Consider the following 20,144-nt stretch of genomic DNA (forward strand, 5'->3'; position numbering starts at 1 on the left):
ACAGACATTTATACTAAAAGTTAAAATTTAGTTTGCGTTTAATTTTTGCAGCAGCAGCGGGTTGTTGGCGCCAACAACCCCCTGCTGCGCCAGCTAACAAACCTGCTGGTGCTGCTGGAAGGGGGAAGAAGGGGGGAAGGGGAGGGGGAAGGGGGGGAGGGGGAAGGGGGGGAGAGGGGGGGAAGAGGAGGGGGAAGGGGGGAGGGAAGGGGGGGAAAGGAGGGGTGGGGGGTGGAGGGGCGGGAAGAGGAGGGCGGGAGAGAGGAGTGGGGAGGGGAGGGGGTTCTGGCGCTGCGTGAATGTGGGAGGGGTTTGGTCGCAGCTGGTCCGCTTGGTCTAATTAGTCTGACCTTTAACTGCTCGGCGGCGGCTCTGGGACTGAGCGGTGAAGGAGACGCCCGTGGCTGAGAGCGGCAACAGCAGCGGTGATGCTGAGCTAGAGCTGAAGGCTCGTTGGCGACGGCGGCGATGGAGACGACCGGGGTTTGGAGCGGCAGCGGGAGCGGTGACGGCGGTGTGATGGCTCAGCGGAGCTGGAGAGCGGAGCGGCTGCCATGCCCGGGGTTTAGAGTGGAAAGGAGCAGCAGCGGCGGCTGGGCAATGGATCAGCAGGGCTCTGGGGTCTAGCAGTGAAGGAGACGCCCGTGGTTTGGTGCGGCGACAGCAGTGATGGCGGGGGCTCCGGGGCGGAGTGGTGGCCATGATGGAGACGCCCGTGGTTTGGAGCGGCAGCAGCGGTAATGGCGGGACGGGGCAGGGAATCCGGGGCAGAGCGACGGCCATGATGGAGACTCCCGGGATTGGAGCGGCGGCGGTGAGGCTCCCCCCACTTGGGCCGCCAAACCAAACGGGCGTCTGGCGGGAAGTGGGAGCTGAACGAAAATGATGATCCTTCCCCCAACTGCGCACGTGCGTTCACCTGGCGGCCATCTTACGTAAGTGTAGGCGCTGGTCTGGTGGCCATCCTACGTGAGGATGGAGGAGCATATAAGTTAAAGGTCCGGGGGGGGGGGAGGTAGCGCATTAGTTAAAGGTCAGGGTGAGCGCATTAGTTAAAGGTCCGGGGGGGGGGGGGGGGGGACGCATCAGTTAAGGGCCGGGGGGGGGGGGGGGGGAGCGCATTAGTTAAAGGTCCAGGGGGGGGGCGGGACGCATCAGTCAAGGTTTGGGGGGGGGGGGGGTGAGAGCGAGGTGATCTGTTGAAGACACGCGGGTCGCATTGCATTGTGACGTCACACGCTGAACACCGCCGTGAGGGGGGGGGGGGGAGCGCGAGCTCATCTCTCAGGCGCACGGGTGCCATTGTGAGGTCACACGCTGAAGACCTTCAGAAAATGGGTTAGAAAGGAAAATTTAAAACTTTAAAATCCTCTCTAGCTTGAAAAATATAGCTTAAATTTGAATGAGAGCGGTTTTAATATAGGGCCAGGATAATGGTGAGTATGGTGGTGCAAAAATTGTAGCGCTATGGTGTACCGTTTTGGCTGTGCGAGCGACAAAAGTTATGCTGCACACATACACAGTTTTAGTAATATAATAATAATAAAATAATATATAGATAGTAGATAGATCAACTGACATTCATGCCTATGTAACCTTCATAAAAACCTCTTGATTCAAACATGGTACAGCATGTTAACCCATGCCTGTTTCCGGACCTTCATAAAATTGTAGGATTGATGTGAATTATATCCCATCATAGCCAACACTACGTAGCCTACAACCTAGTTATAAGGGAGCCTCCTTTCAGAATATACTTGGATTTTTGCAATGTCATGTTTCAAGTTAAATCAAAATAACTTTTGTAGTTAAATTCATATACCACTACTTTTTACAACTGTGTATTGAGGATTGGACTCTTATTATAATATTCATAATATTCACAAACTAGAAACGTAAGAGTGAAGATATTTGATTGAATTATTTGTCCAAACTGGTGTCATCTATAATTGCATGTTATTCTTCATTTCCAAAAAAATCATGCGTCCTGTTTGAAACTAACAGATATGTATCATTATCTTATTTAGTCCATTAGCCTTAATTAGAAAGAGAAGATAGCCATTTGTGCACTAAACTAGTAAGATATTTATATCTCCTAAATTTAAATATTTACAGCATCTGGTTAGAGAATTCCCATTCGAGAAATGCATTTTGAATGAGACTGGATTTATAACTGAATAGAACATAATTATGAAAAAAGTATTTCTAACCTTTAAATATAAAAACAAATCAAAATATGATGGAATAAAAAAGTGGTTCCAATAACCCCAAATCTAGATTGTCACCCAATAGATATTATTGCAAGAAAAGTTTTCACGACAATATAAAAAACAGATAAATGCTCTATAAGGCTGAAGGATAATGTACCTTAGCCTTTATTAAAGAAAATACTTCGGTTGAATTTGACTGATGTCCTTTCTTCCTGAGGGGGGATTATTTTGCCAAATGCTTTTTAGGGTTGGATGCTGCAGAAAGTCATGTGATAGGAGCAGAATTAGGCCATTCGGCCCATCAAGTCTACTCTATTCAATCATGGCTGATCTGTCTGTCCCTCCTAACTCCATTCTCCTGTCTTCTCCCCCATAACGTTAACGCCTGGACTAATCGAAGGGGTGAAGGGAGACATAGGCCAATAGACAAAGCTTATCTGATGTCACTTCCTAGAGGTTTGCTATGGAATTACAGGTGCTACCCGGCTTACGATGCTTCGACTTGCGATATTTCGACTTTGCAGTGGTGCAAACGGCAGCGACCCGCAGCAAGCCGCAGCTCGCTTCCGGCCACGTGATCAAATGTATTAAATGCATTTCGACGGATGATATTTTCAGTTTCCGATGTGTTTCTTGGAACGGAACCGCATCGTAAGCTGAGGAGCAACTGTACCTCTTTCAGATCTTTCTCCACTGTACGATTTAAACTTCAGTGTTGTCAAAGAAAGTTGCACAATAGCATTCCAGCAATGTGCTTGCAGAAAAATGATTTTTTTTCCTGTAGGATCGACTTTATTGAGACTCAATGAGATGGGATGTTTTCAGTGACAGAATAATAGTCTCTTGTTAAACTGGCATCAATTCAGGTTAAGACAAATACATAATAGATCCTTTAGCAACAGGTCAACATGTGCACCCATGGGGCTCAAAGTTAAATGACGAGGTAAGTGATTAGTACTCCGAAAAGACTGGAACAAAACCAATAGGCGAACTTCAAGTGGATAAAAACTTGAAGCAAAACAGTATTCAAAATTCTGAAACTGAAAGATACTTTTATTGGAATACATAAAAAGATAAACAGTTGTGGTCCTACATTATAAGAATGACGAATCACAATTTCACAGGGGATGTTAGAAATGGATATGTACCCAAATTGTTTTGTACAGCAGTAGTTGAGATACAACGATAACAAGTCCATACAAAAAAGTGAACTCTAGGTTTCTAGGGCCAGGGAAGATACTGGTATTAACCATGGTTATTTTTAATGATACGCAGACTTTACCTGTGGAGGTTCTGGCAGGTTACTGGGATTCAACACAATAGAGACCACTAAACAACGTACTGGTTACAATTCGTTAATTTAGTTTATTGTCATGTGTATCAAGGTACAGGTACAACAAAGCTTTTGTTGCGTGCTATCCAGTCAGCATAAAGATAAATAGTGATTACAATGGAGCCATTTACAGTGTATAGATACATGATAAGGGAATAACGTATGGTGCAAGGTAAAGCCAGCAGTCGGATCAAGGATAGTCCGAAGATCACCAAAGAAGTAGATAGTAGTTCAGCACTGCTCTCTGGTTGTGGTAGGATGATTCAGTTCATCCATGTGCCTGTCTAAAAGCCTTAAATGTCACTATTGTATCTGCCCCCACCACCATCCCTGCAATGCATTCCAGCCCCCTAACACTGTGTAAAAAAACTTGCCCTGCACATTCTCTATTAAGCATTCCCACTCTCACCTTATAGCTGTGCTCTCCAGTGTTGGACATTTCCACCCTGGGAAAAAAAAAGTTTTGACTGCCTACCTTATCTATGCCTCTCATAAATCTACTTACTTCCATCAAGTCTCCCCTCAACCTCTGATATTCTAGAGAAACCAATTGAAGTCTATCCAGCCTCTTCCTGTACCTGAAACCCTCTAATCCAGGCACCATTCTGGTAAATCTGCTCTGCACCCTCTCCAAAGCCTTGACATCTTTCTTGTATTAGGGTGACCAGAATGGCACACAATATGCCAAATGCAGCCTAACCAAAACCCTATAGTGTTGCATCATAACTTCCTGACTAATAATCATATAGCGATGAAGGCAAGCATATTATATGTCTTATCACCCGATCTCTGTGCTGCCACCTTCAGTGAGCTATGAACTTGGACTCCCAAGATTACTCTGCACATCAATGCTGGTAAGGGTCTGGCCATAAACTATGTTAATGCTCCCTAACTCGCTAATGTTTCTTAGTTAATGTATTTACTTTTTATTTCGTTTCCAGCATTTGCAGGTTTTTTAAAAAAATCATTAAACTCAATATGCTTTCTGCTGCTTTTCCCCATGTTAAAACTGTTTCTATGCCTAAAATAAAGGTACCAATATAAAATGCACATTGTTTTCCCATTATGACTTTTCAAAAGGAAAATTCCTATGGTAAATTCTCTTGTAGGCACAAACCTGCAGATGTTGGTTTACCAAAAAGACACAAAATGCTGAGTAACTCAGTGGGTCAGCCAGCATCACTGTACCCTTCCTTAGACTGATTGTATTAGTCGAAGGGGCTGGGGAGAAACCTGGAGGAGAACTTGGGGCATGACAAATGAGAGGTTGATGCAGTCGAGGAGGGGGTTTGATTGTCAGATGGTTGGACAAAAGCCAGAGATGAAGAAGACAAGCAGTAAGAGATAAGAGATAGAGGAGGCATGAAAAGTAAAGCCAGAGGAAGGAATGGAGGTGGAAGGGTTTGGTGGGGAAGGGGAAAGGGAGAAATGCGTGGTAACCACATTCAGGTGGGGCATAGGAAAGACGGGGGAAAAGGGAAGGGAGAAGAGGTTGTTTCCTAAAATTAGATAATTCAGTGTTCATACCGTTGAGTTGTAAGCTACTCAAGTGGAATGTAATTTATCTTGCTAGTTCTTGCAGAATGTGGTGCTTCATACATTCTAACGGCAGGACTCCATAGTTTCAGTTTCGAAGAGACCTAGAATAGGGATGCCTAAATAAAGTGAATGACAGATTGGTGTTATTCTGTCATCCAAATGGTGGAAGCTTCAGTTTTCAGCTTCACTATTCAATACCTGTTATTGATGTTGATGAAAATAGAAAGAGAACCAAACTCAATATGGAAGGGAAACATACACATGCAATCATATTCTTAAAAGGGACCATGTGCTTCAGTGTGTTATATATTTAGGCAGCATATTTCTCCATTTACTGCAGTGATTTACGAATTTAAAAGTATCTGAATGTGCCTAGATAAACCTGAGGGTAACATCGTTAAGTGGATGTGGCAGAGTGTACTCAATTTCTCAAAGAAATGTTTACAGAACCGAAGTAAAGAACTCTACATTACAAACTCCAATTCAATTTGTTTTTAAAAAGTTGGCAAATCTAATTATATTCTAAACATGCATGAAAAAGGTATTTGCCACCTGCAACATCACAGAAGTCTGTCAGTCAAATACTTGCATACTAAAAAAAACTTAACATTATCAAGTATATCTATGCTGTAAAACAAGATCATCTGGCTATATTTGAGGTTACAATTCAACATAAAGCACCTCTGAAACTATAATGTAATATAGATAAATTCTTCACTTATAAGGAATTAAAACATGTTTCATGTATTAAAATACAGGTGCAGAATAATTTAAAATAATTTAAATGATAAATGTAATAATTCCACATTACACTAAAGACCTTTGGAAATTAAGCAATCTAAACTTGTAATTCTTAAATGGTCAGAGACAGAGATAACCTTATGGTCAGACACGGTCGCTTTCATTTTTAAGTTGTTGAATATATTACATGCATTTGGACATCACAATAATCAGATTAATCCTGTTATTTCTCTGCAACAGAACATATTAATTTAAATATGAAAATATAGGTCATAAGGCCCTTGTGGCTAAAGGGATCAGGGGATATGGAGAGAAGGCAGGTAGGTACAGGTTACTGAGCTGGATTGAATGGCAGTGCAGGCTCGAAGGGCCGAATGGCCTACTTCTGCACCTATTTTCTATGTTTCTAAGGAATAGGCGTAGAATTAGGCAATTCGGCCCATCAAGTCTACTCCGCCATTCAATCATGGTTTATCAATCTCTCCCCCCTAACCCCATTCTCCATCCTTCTCCCCATAACCAAGAATCTATGTCTGCCTTAAAAATATCCACTGACTTGACCTCCACTGCCTTCTGTGGCAAAGAATTCCAGATTCACCACCCTCTGACTAAAGAAACCTCTCATCTTCTTCCTAAAAGAACGTCTTTTAATTCTGAGGCTAAGACCTCGACTAGATTCTCCCATTAGCGGAAACATGCTCCCCACATCCACTCTATCCAAGCCTTTTACATTCTGTATGTTTCAATGAGGTCCCCCCCTCATTCTTCTAAACTCCAGCAAGTACAGGCCCAGTACAGACAAACGCTCATCAAAGGTGAACCTAATCATTTCTGGGATCATTCTTGTAAACCTCCTCTGGACCCTCTCCAGAGCCAGCACGTTTCCTCAGATATGGTGCCCAAAACTGCTTACAATATTCCAAATATGGTCTGACCAGCGCCTGATAGAGCCTCAACATTTCATTCCTGTTTTTGTATACAAGCCCTCTTGAAATAAATGTTAACATTGAGTTTGCTTTCTTTACTACCGATTCAACTTGCAGATTAACTTTTTGGGAATCCTGCACCAGCACTCCCAAGTCCCTTTGCACCTTTGATTTCTGGATTATCACCGCATTTAGAAAATAGTCTACGCCTTTATTCCTACTACTAAACTGCATGACTACACTTTGCTACACTATATTCCATCTGCCACTTCTCTGCCAACACTCCCAGCCTGTCCAAGTCCTTCTGCAGAGTCCCTGCTTTCTCTGCACTACCTGCTCCTCCATCTATTTTTGTATCATCTGCAAACTTTGCCACAAAGCCGCCAATCCCCTCGTCCAAATCATTAATATACAACGTGAAAAGTAGCGGCCCCAACACCGACCTTTCTGGAACTCCACTAGACACTGACAGCCAACCAGAAAAAGCCCCCTGTATTGCCACTCTGTCTTCTGCCATCTGTGCTAGTATCTGCCCATTGATACCATGGGCCCTCATCTTCCTTAGCAACCTAATGTGTGGCACCTTATCAAAGGCTTTCTGAAAATCTAAGTAAACAACACCTACTGACTTTCCTTTGTCTGTCCTGCTATTTACTTCTTTAAAGAATTCCAGGAAATTTAACAAATATAAAAAGACTTGTGTTTATTAAAAAAGCAGTTTCAATGATGCTAACCAAAAACACCATGACACATATTTAGACAGTTTATCAGCCAACTGTGTGATTTAAGTTAAATGAATTTATAGGTTTGGAAATATTTACTCAGTAATTTATATGGTCCCACGATGTCTTGATATTTCATCCTCACTTGTGACCAACTTGACACAAGATATACATTTATTTTATGATTTGCTGTTAAGTGCTGTACATAGATTGCATTCAATGAAAAAAATTAGTTCAAAACAAAAAAATAGGGAAAAGAGAAACAAATCAAATAGTAAAACATTTATAAAGATGGCTACAAATGGCATCTTACGTTAGTTTCCCGTCTAAGGTCTGGATGCAAAATAATTTCAAATATTTATTCCTACTGGGCACAAATCTACTTACAAAAGAGATGCGCTAAAAAGGAACTACTTAAATCACACACGAATTTTAGAACTATAAATTTACAAATGCAGTGTAAAAGCTGGAGCATTAGACATGTGCAGCTGAATAAACTGATCTTTTTTAACTCTGCATTTTGGCAGGTTCCAACAGTCAGGCTGAAGCAGATGTAATGGTTAGGGGACAAGATGCTGGTTCCAATGGTTACAGAATATTACTTTATCTTTGAATCAATGCTTCCAAGTCGGTTTTGCAGGAACTGCCTTTTATTCAGCACCTCTTTAAGAACTCAATCTACAATTGTGTCACTAAAAAGTGACAAAATCCAACGCTTAAAAGTTAAAAATACTAATCTTTAAATGCTACACAAATTGAGATATTGCAGACTTTTAAAAAAATTGCAACAAATTTTAAACCAGTAAACAACCTGAATGTACATTTAAAGGCATTTGCACTGCACTTTGTTCATTACAAGGTAAACCTGTGACCAAACTGCAAAACCATTTTCACTGAACATATTGCTGGTGTGCATTTTATTACTGCAGATCTTTTATTCCATGGTTTAATATATATATATATATATATATATACACATATATAAAAAAGTAGAAAAGTGGCGCAGATTTAGATTCTGAAACTGCACTCCTAAATTAGATAAGAACACTGTCATCACCGAGCAAATCCTCGATGGGCAGCGCCCCCTCGGCCTCTGAATCCTCTCTCTCCTCTAAAATTTCCTCTGTTTCTTTCTCTGCCTCTCTCTCCACGTCCTGCTGAAGGGCCACCTCTCCCTCCACCTCTGGAGGCTCCACCCCCTCGGTCAGATTTAGATTTTGGAGGTGGTGATTTGGGACGAAGTCTCTCAATCTCTTCTGTACAACCAGTCAGATGTACATTTGTTCCAGTGAAGTAGGAGCTGTAGGTTTCAGCGTTGAAGTTACTGTTTGTAAGACTAGGACCCACAGTTAACCATCCTGTTGAAAGGTAAAATAAATAGATACTGAAGCAATTTTAAAATTTCAAAAGCATACAAATCAAAGGTAGAAGCAGCTGTAAATATTGAAGTCAAAGAATACATTTTATATAATAAATTTATATTATAGTAAGAAAAGGAGTTCATTTACTTTATGGTGGACTTAATCATAAACTCAAAAAAATATGATCTTCCTCACGCCATTAGTTATTATTAGTCAGATTTCTCCATGAAGTCATTTTGTAGTAGTTCAGAATAATGGGCATCTCAAAAGCATATATACACACAAAAGCTAAGCAGTTCATCTATCCAAGGACCCCGACAGTCTTTTCAGGCGAGGCAGAGATTCACCTGCATCTCCTCCCTTTCATCTTTGAACAGCATCTCCTTTGATGTCTTGTTTTCACACTTTACCCTTCCTTATCTCTGTCTCCCTCTCCCCTGACTCTCAATTTGAAGGGTCTTGACCCAAAACGTCACCCATCCCTTCTATCCAGAGATGCTGCCTGTCCTGCCGAGTTACTCCAGCATTTTGTCTATCTTCAGTGCATTAGGCACTTTGTTATGTCTGACTTTCCGATATATGGCAGATACTATCATGATCCTCAAGAGAGATTGATTTTTTTCTCATTGCAATTTAGCAGGCAGAGTATGCAGTCAGCTATGTGTGAGCACATTATTTTATGGATTCTTGAGTTCTTTTAAATATTATATTATATTAGCAAAGATAAATAATACATCATTCTCCCTATATACTCAGTCCACAAGCAGAGACCCTGGCCCATGTGGAACCTTCATCGTATCTCTCCCCTCCCCACCTCTGGCAGAGCCAGTGCACATGGGATCCAATCCAACTTTTGCCCCCACTTTCTCAGGCAGAGGTGCTATGTGTAGGACCTACAGTCCATCCCCGCCATCTGGGGGAGAACCAGCATATGTAGGACACATCAGCCCACCAAACCCCCCCCCCCCCCCTTCCACTCTTCTGCAGAGCCTTGGTGCATGCACCTGTCTACTGCTCTGCATTGCCAGCTGGAATTTTACAGCTCCAATGTGTTCAAGGTATTCCCTATGCCCAACTGTGTCTGGTTGTTACAGGGATCATGCTGAAGAAGTAAAAATTACCAAAAGATTGCATCATAATTTTCTGAACAAATGTCCTCTCTCACAGTGGAACTGAGGGAGCAATAGATTCTGGAAAGGACCAGCAATTTGGGGCTGGGGATCTTTAGATTTAGATTTAGAGATACAGCGTGGAAACAGGACAAACTGCAGTTGTGGGCAATAACAATGAAGATTGAAGATGGACATTGGGGAAATCTGCCCAAAACATCTGTATGCATGTACGTCACAGAAGTTGAGTATCTGTGATTTAGTATTGTAATGGGTGAGGATACTGGGATGTGAAGCCATGCCTTGTAAATGGAACTGAGGTTTAGATCTTTGAAGAGGAATTCCAAAAATAATGTTAGTTTTCCTTGTGAAGTGAGTGCATCATAACACAAGTGTTAAATTTGTTTCCCAACATTCACATTATTTGGAAGCTGCACTGCATAACTAGATCAGATGCAGCAGTTTTTTTATTTACATAATATTCAGTGCACATAAAACAAGGTATTGTGCTAAAGACAATTAGACCTCTGGCGAGCATACTTTTGGCTTCTCTACAAGAAGACATCAGGGGCATTTTGATGAGAATAACTATAATGCCCTCCATAATGTTTGGGACAAAGACCCATCACTTATGCCTCTGTATTCCACAATTTGAGATTTGTAATAGAAAAAATCACATGTGGTTAAAGTGCACATTGTCAGATTTTAATAAAGACCATTTATATACATTTTTTGGTTTCACCATGTAGAGATTACAGCAGTATTTATACAAAGTCCCCCCATTTGCACCTGATAATCATAATGTGCACTTGATAATCATAATGTGCAATTTTCAGAGCCAGCAAGACTATCTATAACCCAAACATTGAAGAACCATTCTACCCGAGCCCAGACTGATAAGGCCAGATGTCAAATGAAAACTAACAAAGTCACAGAGGCAGATGGTTGCAGAGGTTCCAAAACTTAGTGGAGAATTCACAACCTCATCTGGATAAATAAGGTTAAATCAGGGGATTTTGGCTGTGACTTTGGGGTAACTGTGACTTCTCTTCAAGAGGCATGGCTACAGAAGGGTCTCCCTGCTGGTGTAATAGATAAAGTCAACGCCGGGTTCTCCTTAACTGAATTGTCACAGTGGTGGAGAGCTACATCACAGATCAGTTGATGCCATCACACACCACTGTTAGCAATATTGCCGATAAAAAGTCAAATCTCAACAGTGCACAATTTTGAACAAAGTCTTAGCAAATTTACCCAGCTTATTATTACATTTTGTTACTGACATATATGAAATGTTATTCCAAAACAGAAACAGGCCCTTTAGCCTTTAAACATGATGTAAGGTTACATAATTGTTAGATTCACTTCAATCATAGCATTAATTCAGTTTCCTTAATTTGTTCAAGTTCTATTGAAATGCATATTTCTTATGTGGGATATAAAATCCTAGATTTTAACATCAAACAATAATCAGTGGTCCACTGGGATTGTTAACATCTGGTGCAACAAGATTACGTGCATTGCTAGGTTATTTTGTTGGAAAATACATTAGTGTTTGTCTTCCTTTGCATTCTCCACTGCCAGTAGGAGGAAAATTGTAAACTAGAACAATAGCTCATATTCCACCAGGGCAGTCTATAACCCAATGGTATGAACAATTAAATTTCCTGTTTCAGGTAACCGACATGCTTGTGCTCCTCTCTCTCCTTTTGGTCCACCCATGTTCTTTCATTGACCGCCTTTTTTATAACTAATTCATCAGCCTCCAATTGCTCAGTTTCTTTCCCCTCTATCTGCTCATCACCCACCCATTGAGTAGCAATTTGACTCAGTAAAAATCTATAGTAATGCAAGGTCAACCTCTGATTTGACTGTTACTATTTTATCTTTTCATACTTACGTCAAACAAAAATCCAGTTCTAGCGACTGGATTATGTTATTTTAGTTGTCACATAGGAATAGAATAGTTAGTTTATGCATTGAGTTATCAATAAGTGCCCAGAAAATATTTTAAAATGAAATTTTATATTATCTTTCAGATAATCGCAAAAATAAAGAGCACGTTAATAGCATCTTACATTTAGAAGCAACGAGTCACATACCTGGTCTTATTGTGCTATCCCTTCCAAAAACGTGCAATCTTCTTCGTCCCAGACAGAAATGTTCAATGATATGAAATATTTCCACAGGCTTTTCAAGGTTCCCAATCTCAGGCTCTTCTGTAATAATAAGATCAATGTCTACATTTGCATGGATAAAATCGCCATCCGTACTTCGGCGAACCGTTCCTTTGATACCCATTAGGCAGTGTTCCTAAAAAATAAAACACAACACATTTGGGAATTACAGCCATTAACTCTTACATCAAGTAATACTGTACAGGGATCCTAGATAACTTTTTAGTTTTGTATTTCGCCCAATGTCTCCAGAAAATGTTCACAATAGAAAAGTAAATACTGTGATTGCTTGAAAATGTCATAACATCTGCCATAATTACAACACTGATTGTGCGATGATTAATTTACTGAGGAAATATATTTTTTTAATTATACTTTCAGCAAATTTAAATCTAATCAGAAAACTATCTCCATTTAATTCGAAACTGAAGTCAAGAGTAAAGTCAAGTGTATTTAATTGTCATATGCATTGGGAATGTAATTAAATTCCCACTTGCTGCAGCTATTGAGGGACATTAATGCTACATTATGATATATTATTAATACATTTTGAATTCTTGAGAAACATAGTGGTTTATTGTGAATTTATTATGTTAATCTTTCCACAATCAAGAGGCCCAAGTACTTATAACTATTTATTTGAAAAGATCTTTCATGATAATAGCCGAAAAGCATAATTTGATGCTTAACACCACTTTAAACAAGAGGTTCAGAGTATGCTTATCTTCAGTTAATTTTGGTACAGTATTCATGAACTAAATATTGGTCAACAAAGATATTTTATTTCAGGAAAGGAAATTATTAGCATGCTCAGAAAAATAGTTTCGCCCAGTGGCAGGCAGCATCTCTGGAGAACAAGGATAGGTAATGTTTCAGGTCGGGCCCCTTCTTCAGATTGATTGGGGGGGGGGGGGGGGGGGGGAGAGAGAGAAGAACTGGAGAAGTGAAGCAGGACGAAGCCTGGCAAGAGATGGGTAGATACAAGTGAGGGACGTTTTTGATAGAAAAATGGTTGGACAAATGCCAGAAATGAAAAGACAAAAGGTATGAGATAAGGATAGAAGAATTACAAATCATGTAAGCAGCGATGTAGGTGAAAGGGGAGGGGAGAGGAAAGAAATGGGTGTAAGTCCAGGTGGGGCATATGGAAAAGGCGGCGGGGGGGGGGGGGGGGAGGGGGAAAGAGTTTGGTTGGTTTTATTTTAGATTTCAAAGTTCATACAGTTGGGTTGTAAGCTACCCAATCAGAATATGAGGTGCTGTTTCTCCAGACGGCGAATGACAGCTCTCTGGCAATGGAGGGGGCCCAGGACAGAAAAGTCAGTATGGGAATGGAAAGGGGAGATAAAATGATTAGCAACCAGGAGATCCTGTACACATTGGAGTCCGGAGAAACGGTCGTAGAGTCTACATTTGGTCTCGTCAACGTAAGGATGACCACATCGGAACATTGGATGCAGTAGATGGGATTAGAGGAGTTGCACGTGAACCTCTGACTAGTTCCTTTACATCGGCAAGAGGTCATCTATCCATTTTCTCCAGAATTGCTGCCTGACCCGCTGAGTTATTCTAGCACTTTGTGTCCTTTTTTGTAAACCAGCATCTGCAGTTCCTTATTTCCACAACTTTGATGTTTTCATTTTCTTTGTTCCAAACCATGTTTTATCCATCATTAGGCATTCCAGCAGCTTGCAGCATTTCTGCTGAAAACAACTGTTAGTCAACATTTCTAAATAACTTTTCTCAGATCACTTGAACTAATCATGTATAGTCTTTTCTTTGACTGGATAGCACGGAAATAAATGCTTTTCACTGTACCTCGGTACATATGACAATAATAAACTAAACAAAACCAAAAAAAGCTGAGAAACTTGGCATTTCCCCACTCCTAATTTCAATCCACCAACATATATTCCATGGGAACTGCAAATCAAATAACATTTTCATCAACAGGACTGTGTTGACCAGCTTACATCACAGAACTTTGTGATGTAGCTTCTTTGCAAATGTGCACAAAAACAAAGATTTTACAGAAAGGAAAGAACGTAATTCATAACGAAAACTATTGCAATGAAATTAATTGCAACTCTGGTAAATCATATTAGCTCAGTAGGTTTCATAGAACCATTTCTTGGGTGGATTTGGGGGTGGGGGAAGAAAAATTACATTGGCAAAAGAAAAGATAGATATTCACATCAGGTGTGGCTGATTGGTAGCCTCTCCGAGTCCACGATGGACGTTCAAGTGAAACTCCAGATACTTGAGAACAAAAATAAAACCCAGGGTGGTACTTAATTCAGTACCACTTTATTGGAGGCATTGTTTCTTGAATGAAACGTTGAACTGAGCCCTTGGCCCAAATTATGCTAATATTTCAAAAAGCAACAGGTGCCTTGGGCAATGCTTATCACTCTATCACAGGAAAACCAACCTATCACAACCATCATCACATTGCTCATTGTGGCAGTATCCGGTGCACAAATTACCCATGATAGAAAAGCACAGCAAAGCACTTTCAGATACATCACAACGTACGATTTTTTCTTTTAATTTTGGACGAAAGTTTGAAACAGCAGATTACTTTTTTTTTAAAGTGCATATCTGAATAATATCACATCTTTACCATTCTACAGAAGCAAAATATTGTAGATGCTGGAAATCCAAAATAAATTTAAAATATTGAAAATATTCAGACATGCATTTGTACTTATTAGGAATTCTGATTAGGGGAATGTTGTTTCAGAATAACCGGAACACTACCTCTAACCCAAATTACAAGGTTAGATGGTGATGAATGTTGCCGGTTCAGATCTAAACAGATGGCAATCAACCATTTAAATTGCAATTCTCGGAAGGCTGATTCTGTCAGCTTGCCATATTGCTGGGAAAAAAATGATCACGGGGTCCAGAATCCAACATCCCACTGATTTGCAGAGATTGTAGGTCTATGGATTAGGAGATAAAGGGGAACTAAATTATTATTTTTAAACCATTTCCCCCGAGTTTAAATGCTTTTAATTGTATATGCTTTTTCATGTTATGGATAACTCTATTTAAAATTAAATACTTGAAATTATGTTTTTTTCCAATTTAAATAATAATTACATATTTTACAACTGGTTGCCATGGAATTTCTGGGGAATAGGACTTCTGCATTTTGATCGCACAGCAGAACAACTACCTGCTGTGCTGCTGGATTCCAGGGTGTGGACAATGACAAAGTCTCTTTGCACTTGACCTTCGTTCATTCAAGGGTGGGTAGACAGGGAGCAGCAATTCCAGAAAATGGGCTCTGTCCAGCCTATTAATACACTTGTGCTCTATGCTGGAATACTCCTTTGACAGCCCTTTCTTTCATTCCTACCCATAAGTAAATTAACTATGTAAATTTAAACAAAACTTTATACAACAATGCAAAAGTGAACAATGCCTCCATATTATCTCACACCAAAAAAACCCCCTTTGGAATTGACAAGCCATTAATTGTCCATTCTGAGCTGTGTTCCTCGTGTAATTCAATGTAACAGGAGAAGAGAAAACAGGCAATTCTTTCGCTGTGACTACAGGAATTAGTTTGGACTTGCGATATACGTCTGCCCCGAAGGTCAGACAAAACACTTGCCTTTGTTCGCTGGAAGACTGCTTTTGGGTCCAGGGTTTTGGTTTTCCCAGGGTTATCTTTATTGGTTTTGATCCAGCAAATATCTTCACAACGTCTGAATCCCCATTTACGTAAACACTGGATTAATAAAGACATGCCTTTATGTAAAAATAAAATTTCTAATTTGAGGCTTACTAATTGTAAACCACATTACATTTTAAAAGATAAGAGGTTTGCTGAGGAATTTATCGTAACAAATTTATTAATCACGCAATCTTTAAACACATTGAAGTAACTACCAGAATGCTGTAGCGAAATTACTTTCAAATTACAAAAGCACGGAATCTCTTCTTTAGTCGTCATATTATGAAATAAATAAATGATTGTTAAAATCAATGCTTATGAATGAATATTCAGAATTTTTATTAAAAGAAAAAATAATTTAAAAAATTTAAATTACGGATTATTTTTAAATTGGATAGGAACTACTTTTTTTGCATTTTTTTTCCAAAGGGAGTAATTCAAATCACATATTTATAATAAAGCTATGCGTTAACACGTAATAGCTAAATAAATCAAAGAAATGGATCCAATAGTATCAACAGCATTCCAGATGCAAATATTGTTTTAGATGGTAAAAAAATGCAGTAAGAGATTTTTCATCCCATGAAAGGCATTATAATGAGCATTGCTTCCAACATACTCACGAAGAAGAAAACCATTAATCAGAATGACAGGCACAAAACAGAATAGGACATTAGGTATTCAGTGTGAATTGTATACGAATTTTAAGACTTAACATTCACATACTATTGTTGGCAAACAATTGGTCAGTTGTGCACCAGACACTATTTATCATCTGAATAGAGTACTCGGTAAATGAAGGCCTTTGCTGGCTCAGATTACTGCTGCAACTTACCACTCTACCAAGGTCCAGACCATCCCCAGAGCCACACCACAAAAAGACAAATGATCGCGGAGCTGCAATTTCTTCAATTTCTATCTTCATTATCTATAAAAGAAAAAAAATGCCATAAAGTTCCTATCCACCTAAAAAACTATCCATAATTATTTTCATGGATTCCATAAACTACAACTGATTTTAGTAATTCAGAGCAGACTTTTGCAAATTGTCATGCAATACTAATGTATGAATTATTGATATCTACAAATGAGTGAGTAAAAGTTGATGAAAAAAAAAGACTTACTTCTTACTACATATTCAGGATAAGCAAAATGAAGCAGCAGGAAGTAAGGAAAAGGTCAAAATGGAAGTACGATGAACAATTAAACTCTTGAGTGAGCAGAAATTTAAGGTCATGTTTGCAGATTGAAAACTTGTATTATGCACAAGTTAGACTGCTATATTGAAAGACATGAAAGTGGTGGAAGGGTGTAATTTCGGCTGGAGGTCTGTGACCTCCAGCCAACCAAACTGGAGGTTTAGTTTAGAGATACAGCGTGAAAACAGGCCCTTGAAGCCTCCAAGTCCGCACAGACCAACGATCACATGTAAGCTTATACCACATGGTATTGGGGGTAGGGTACTGACATGGATAGAAAATTGGTTGACAGACAGAAAGCAGAGTGGGGATAAATGGGTCCCTTTCGGAATGGCAGGCAGTGACCAGTGGGGTACCGCAAGGTTCGGTGCTGAGACCCCAGCTATTTACGATATACATTAATGACTTAGATGAAGGGATTAAAAGTACCATTAGCAAATTTGCAGATGATACTAAGCTGGGGGGTAGTGTGAATTGTGAGGAAGATGCAATAAGGCTGCAGGGTGACTTGGACAGGTTGTGTGAGTGGGCGGATACATGGCAGATGCAGTTTAATGTAGATAAGTGTGAGGTTATTCACTTTGGAAGTAAGAATAGAAAGGCAGATTATTATCTGAATGGTGTCAAGTTAGGAAGAGGGGATGTTCAACGAGATCTGGGTGTCCTAGTGCATCAGTCACTGAAAGGAAGCATGCAGGTACAGCAGGCAGTGAAGAAAGCCAATGGAATGTTGGCCTTCGTAACAAGAGGAGTTGAGTATAGGAGCAAAGAGGTCCTTCTACAGTTCTACCGGGCCCTGGTGAGACCGCACCTGGAGTACTGTGTGCAGTTTTGGTCTCCAAATTTGAGGAAGGATATTCTTGCTATTGAGGGCGTGCAGCGTAGGTTCACTAGGTTAATTCCCGGAATGGCGGGACTGTCGTATGTTGAATGGCTGGAGCAATTAGGCTAGTATACACTGGAATTTAGAAGGATGAGGGGGGATCTTATTGAAACATATAAGATAATTAGGGGATTGGACACATTAGAGGCAGGAAACATGTTCCCAATGTTGGGGGAGTCCAGAACAAGGGGCCACAGTTTAAGAATAAGGGGTAGGCCATTTAAAATGGAGATGAGGAAGAACTTTTTCAGTCAGAGAGTGGTGAAGGTGTGGAATTCTCTGCCTCAGAAGGCAGTGGAGGCCAGTTCATTGGATGATTTCAAGAGAGAGCTGGATAGAGCCTTAAGGATAGCGGAGTGAGGGGGTATGGGGAGAAGGCAGGAACGGGGTACTGATTGAGAGTGATCAGCCATGATCGCATTGAATGGCGGTGCTGGCTCGAAGGGCTGAATGGCCTACTCCTGCACCTATTGTCTATTGCCTACACACGAGGGACAATTTGCAGAAGTCAATTAACCTACAAATAAACCTGCACATCTTTGGAATGTGGGAAGAAACCCGAGCACCCGGAGAAAACCAACGCAGTCAGGAGAACGTACAAACTCCATATAGACTGCACCCGTAGTCATGATCAAACTTGGGTCTCTGGCACTAAGGTAGCAACTCTAGCGCTGCGTCACTGTGCAGTCCTCAAATACATGACTTCCTGACTTTTATATTCCCTTACCGATAAAAGCAAGTATACCATGCATCACCTTTCAGATGTGCAGCACTTTGGTCAACGTGGGTTGTTTTTAAATGTGCTATACAAATAAAATTGACTTGACTTGACTTGACCTTTGCCATTCTATTTACAGTGTCCTCCATAATGTTTGGGACAAAGACCCATCATTTATTTATTTGTCTCTGTGCTCCACAATTTGAGATTTGTAATAGAAAAAATCACATGTGGTTAAAGTGCACATTGTCAGAATTTAATAAGGCCCATTTTTATACAATTTGGTTTCACCATGTAGAAATTACAGCAGTGTTTATACATAGTCCCCCCATTTCAGGGCACCATAATGTTTGGGACATAGCAATGTCATGTAAATGAAAGTAGTCATATTTAGTATTTTGTTGCATATCCTTTGCATGCAATAACTGCTTGAAGTCTGCGATTCATGGACATCACCAGTTGCTGGGTGCCTTCTCTGGTGATGCTCTGCCAATCTTGGATTTTAAGAAGGCTTTGATAAGGAAGGGGTTGCATACAACACTGCTAAACAAGGTAAGACTCCACAGCATCAGAGGCAGCATTCTAACATGGATAGAAGACAGGCAGAAGTCAGAGTGGAAAATAAAGGAGTGTTTCGACTTGGCTACCGATGACCTGTGGTACTCCGCAAGGGTTGGTGTTGAGTCTGTTAATTTTCTCATTATATGTCAATGATCTGGACGATTAAATTGGTGGTCATGTTTGAGGATGATACAAAGAAAGGTGAAGGAGTAGGTAGTGTTGATGAAGCAGGGAGTCTGCAGAAGGACATGGACAGGTTGGGATTGGCCAAAGAAGTGGCAAATGGAATACAGCAAAATGCACGGTCATGCATTTTGGTAGAATGAATAAAAGACTATTTTCTAAATGGGGAGACAATTCAGAAATCGGACGTACAAAGGGACTCGGGAGAGTTGGTGCTGGATTCCCAAAAGGTTAATTTGCAGGTTGAGTCGATAGTAAGGAAGGCAAATCCAATGTTAGCATTCATTTCAAGAGGATTAGAATATAAAAGCAAGGATGTAATGCTGAGGCTTTATAAGTTGTTGTTCAAGTCACATTTAAAATATTGAGTGCAGTTTTGGGCCCAATGCCTGAGGAAGGATGTGCTGGTGTTGGAGAGGGTACAGAAGAGGTTTAAAAGAATGATCCTGGGGATGATGGGCTAACATTTGAGGAACGTTTGATGGCACTGGGTGTGTGCTCGATGGAACGTAGAAGAATGAGGGAGGTTCTCATTGAAACCTATTGAATAATGAAAGTCCGAGAGTGGATGTGGAGAGGATGTTTCCTGTACTGGCAAAGTTTAGGACCAGAGGACAGAGCCTAGGAATAAAAGGATGTGTCTTTGGAATAGACAGAGGGTGGTGAATCTGTGGAATTCATTGCCACAGACGACTGTGGAAGTCAAGTCAATTTTTAAAGATGAGTTTGACAGGATCTTGAATAGTAAGGGCATCAAAGATTATCAGGAGAAGACAGGTGAATGGGGTTGAGAGGAA

The 20,144-nt window shown here is 40.4% G+C and overlaps 1 protein-coding gene across 4 annotated transcripts in view; it reads right to left on the minus strand.

The window, feature by feature from the left end:
- Nucleotides 1-3,300: 3,300 nt before the first annotated feature.
- The window catches only part of mettl14 (methyltransferase 14, N6-adenosine-methyltransferase non-catalytic subunit), a 46,819-nt gene continuing 29,975 nt past the window's right edge, over nucleotides 3,301-20,144 (minus strand). For all 4 annotated transcript variants that reach the window (XM_078402466.1, XM_078402456.1, XM_078402482.1 and 1 more), the window contains 4 exons: nucleotides 16,639-16,731; nucleotides 15,741-15,857; nucleotides 12,044-12,254; nucleotides 3,301-8,829 (listed from right to left, as the gene is read on the minus strand). In XM_078402466.1, the coding sequence (XP_078258592.1) occupies nucleotides 8,525-8,829; nucleotides 12,044-12,254; nucleotides 15,741-15,857; nucleotides 16,639-16,731 (726 nt within the window). In that variant the 3' untranslated portion in view covers nucleotides 3,301-8,524. The remainder of the gene's footprint in view (nucleotides 8,830-12,043; nucleotides 12,255-15,740; nucleotides 15,858-16,638; nucleotides 16,732-20,144) is intronic.

Source organism: Rhinoraja longicauda, chromosome 1 (assembly GCF_053455715.1).
Source record: "Rhinoraja longicauda isolate Sanriku21f chromosome 1, sRhiLon1.1, whole genome shotgun sequence".
Classification (NCBI taxonomy): domain Eukaryota; kingdom Metazoa; phylum Chordata; class Chondrichthyes; order Rajiformes; family Arhynchobatidae; genus Rhinoraja; species Rhinoraja longicauda.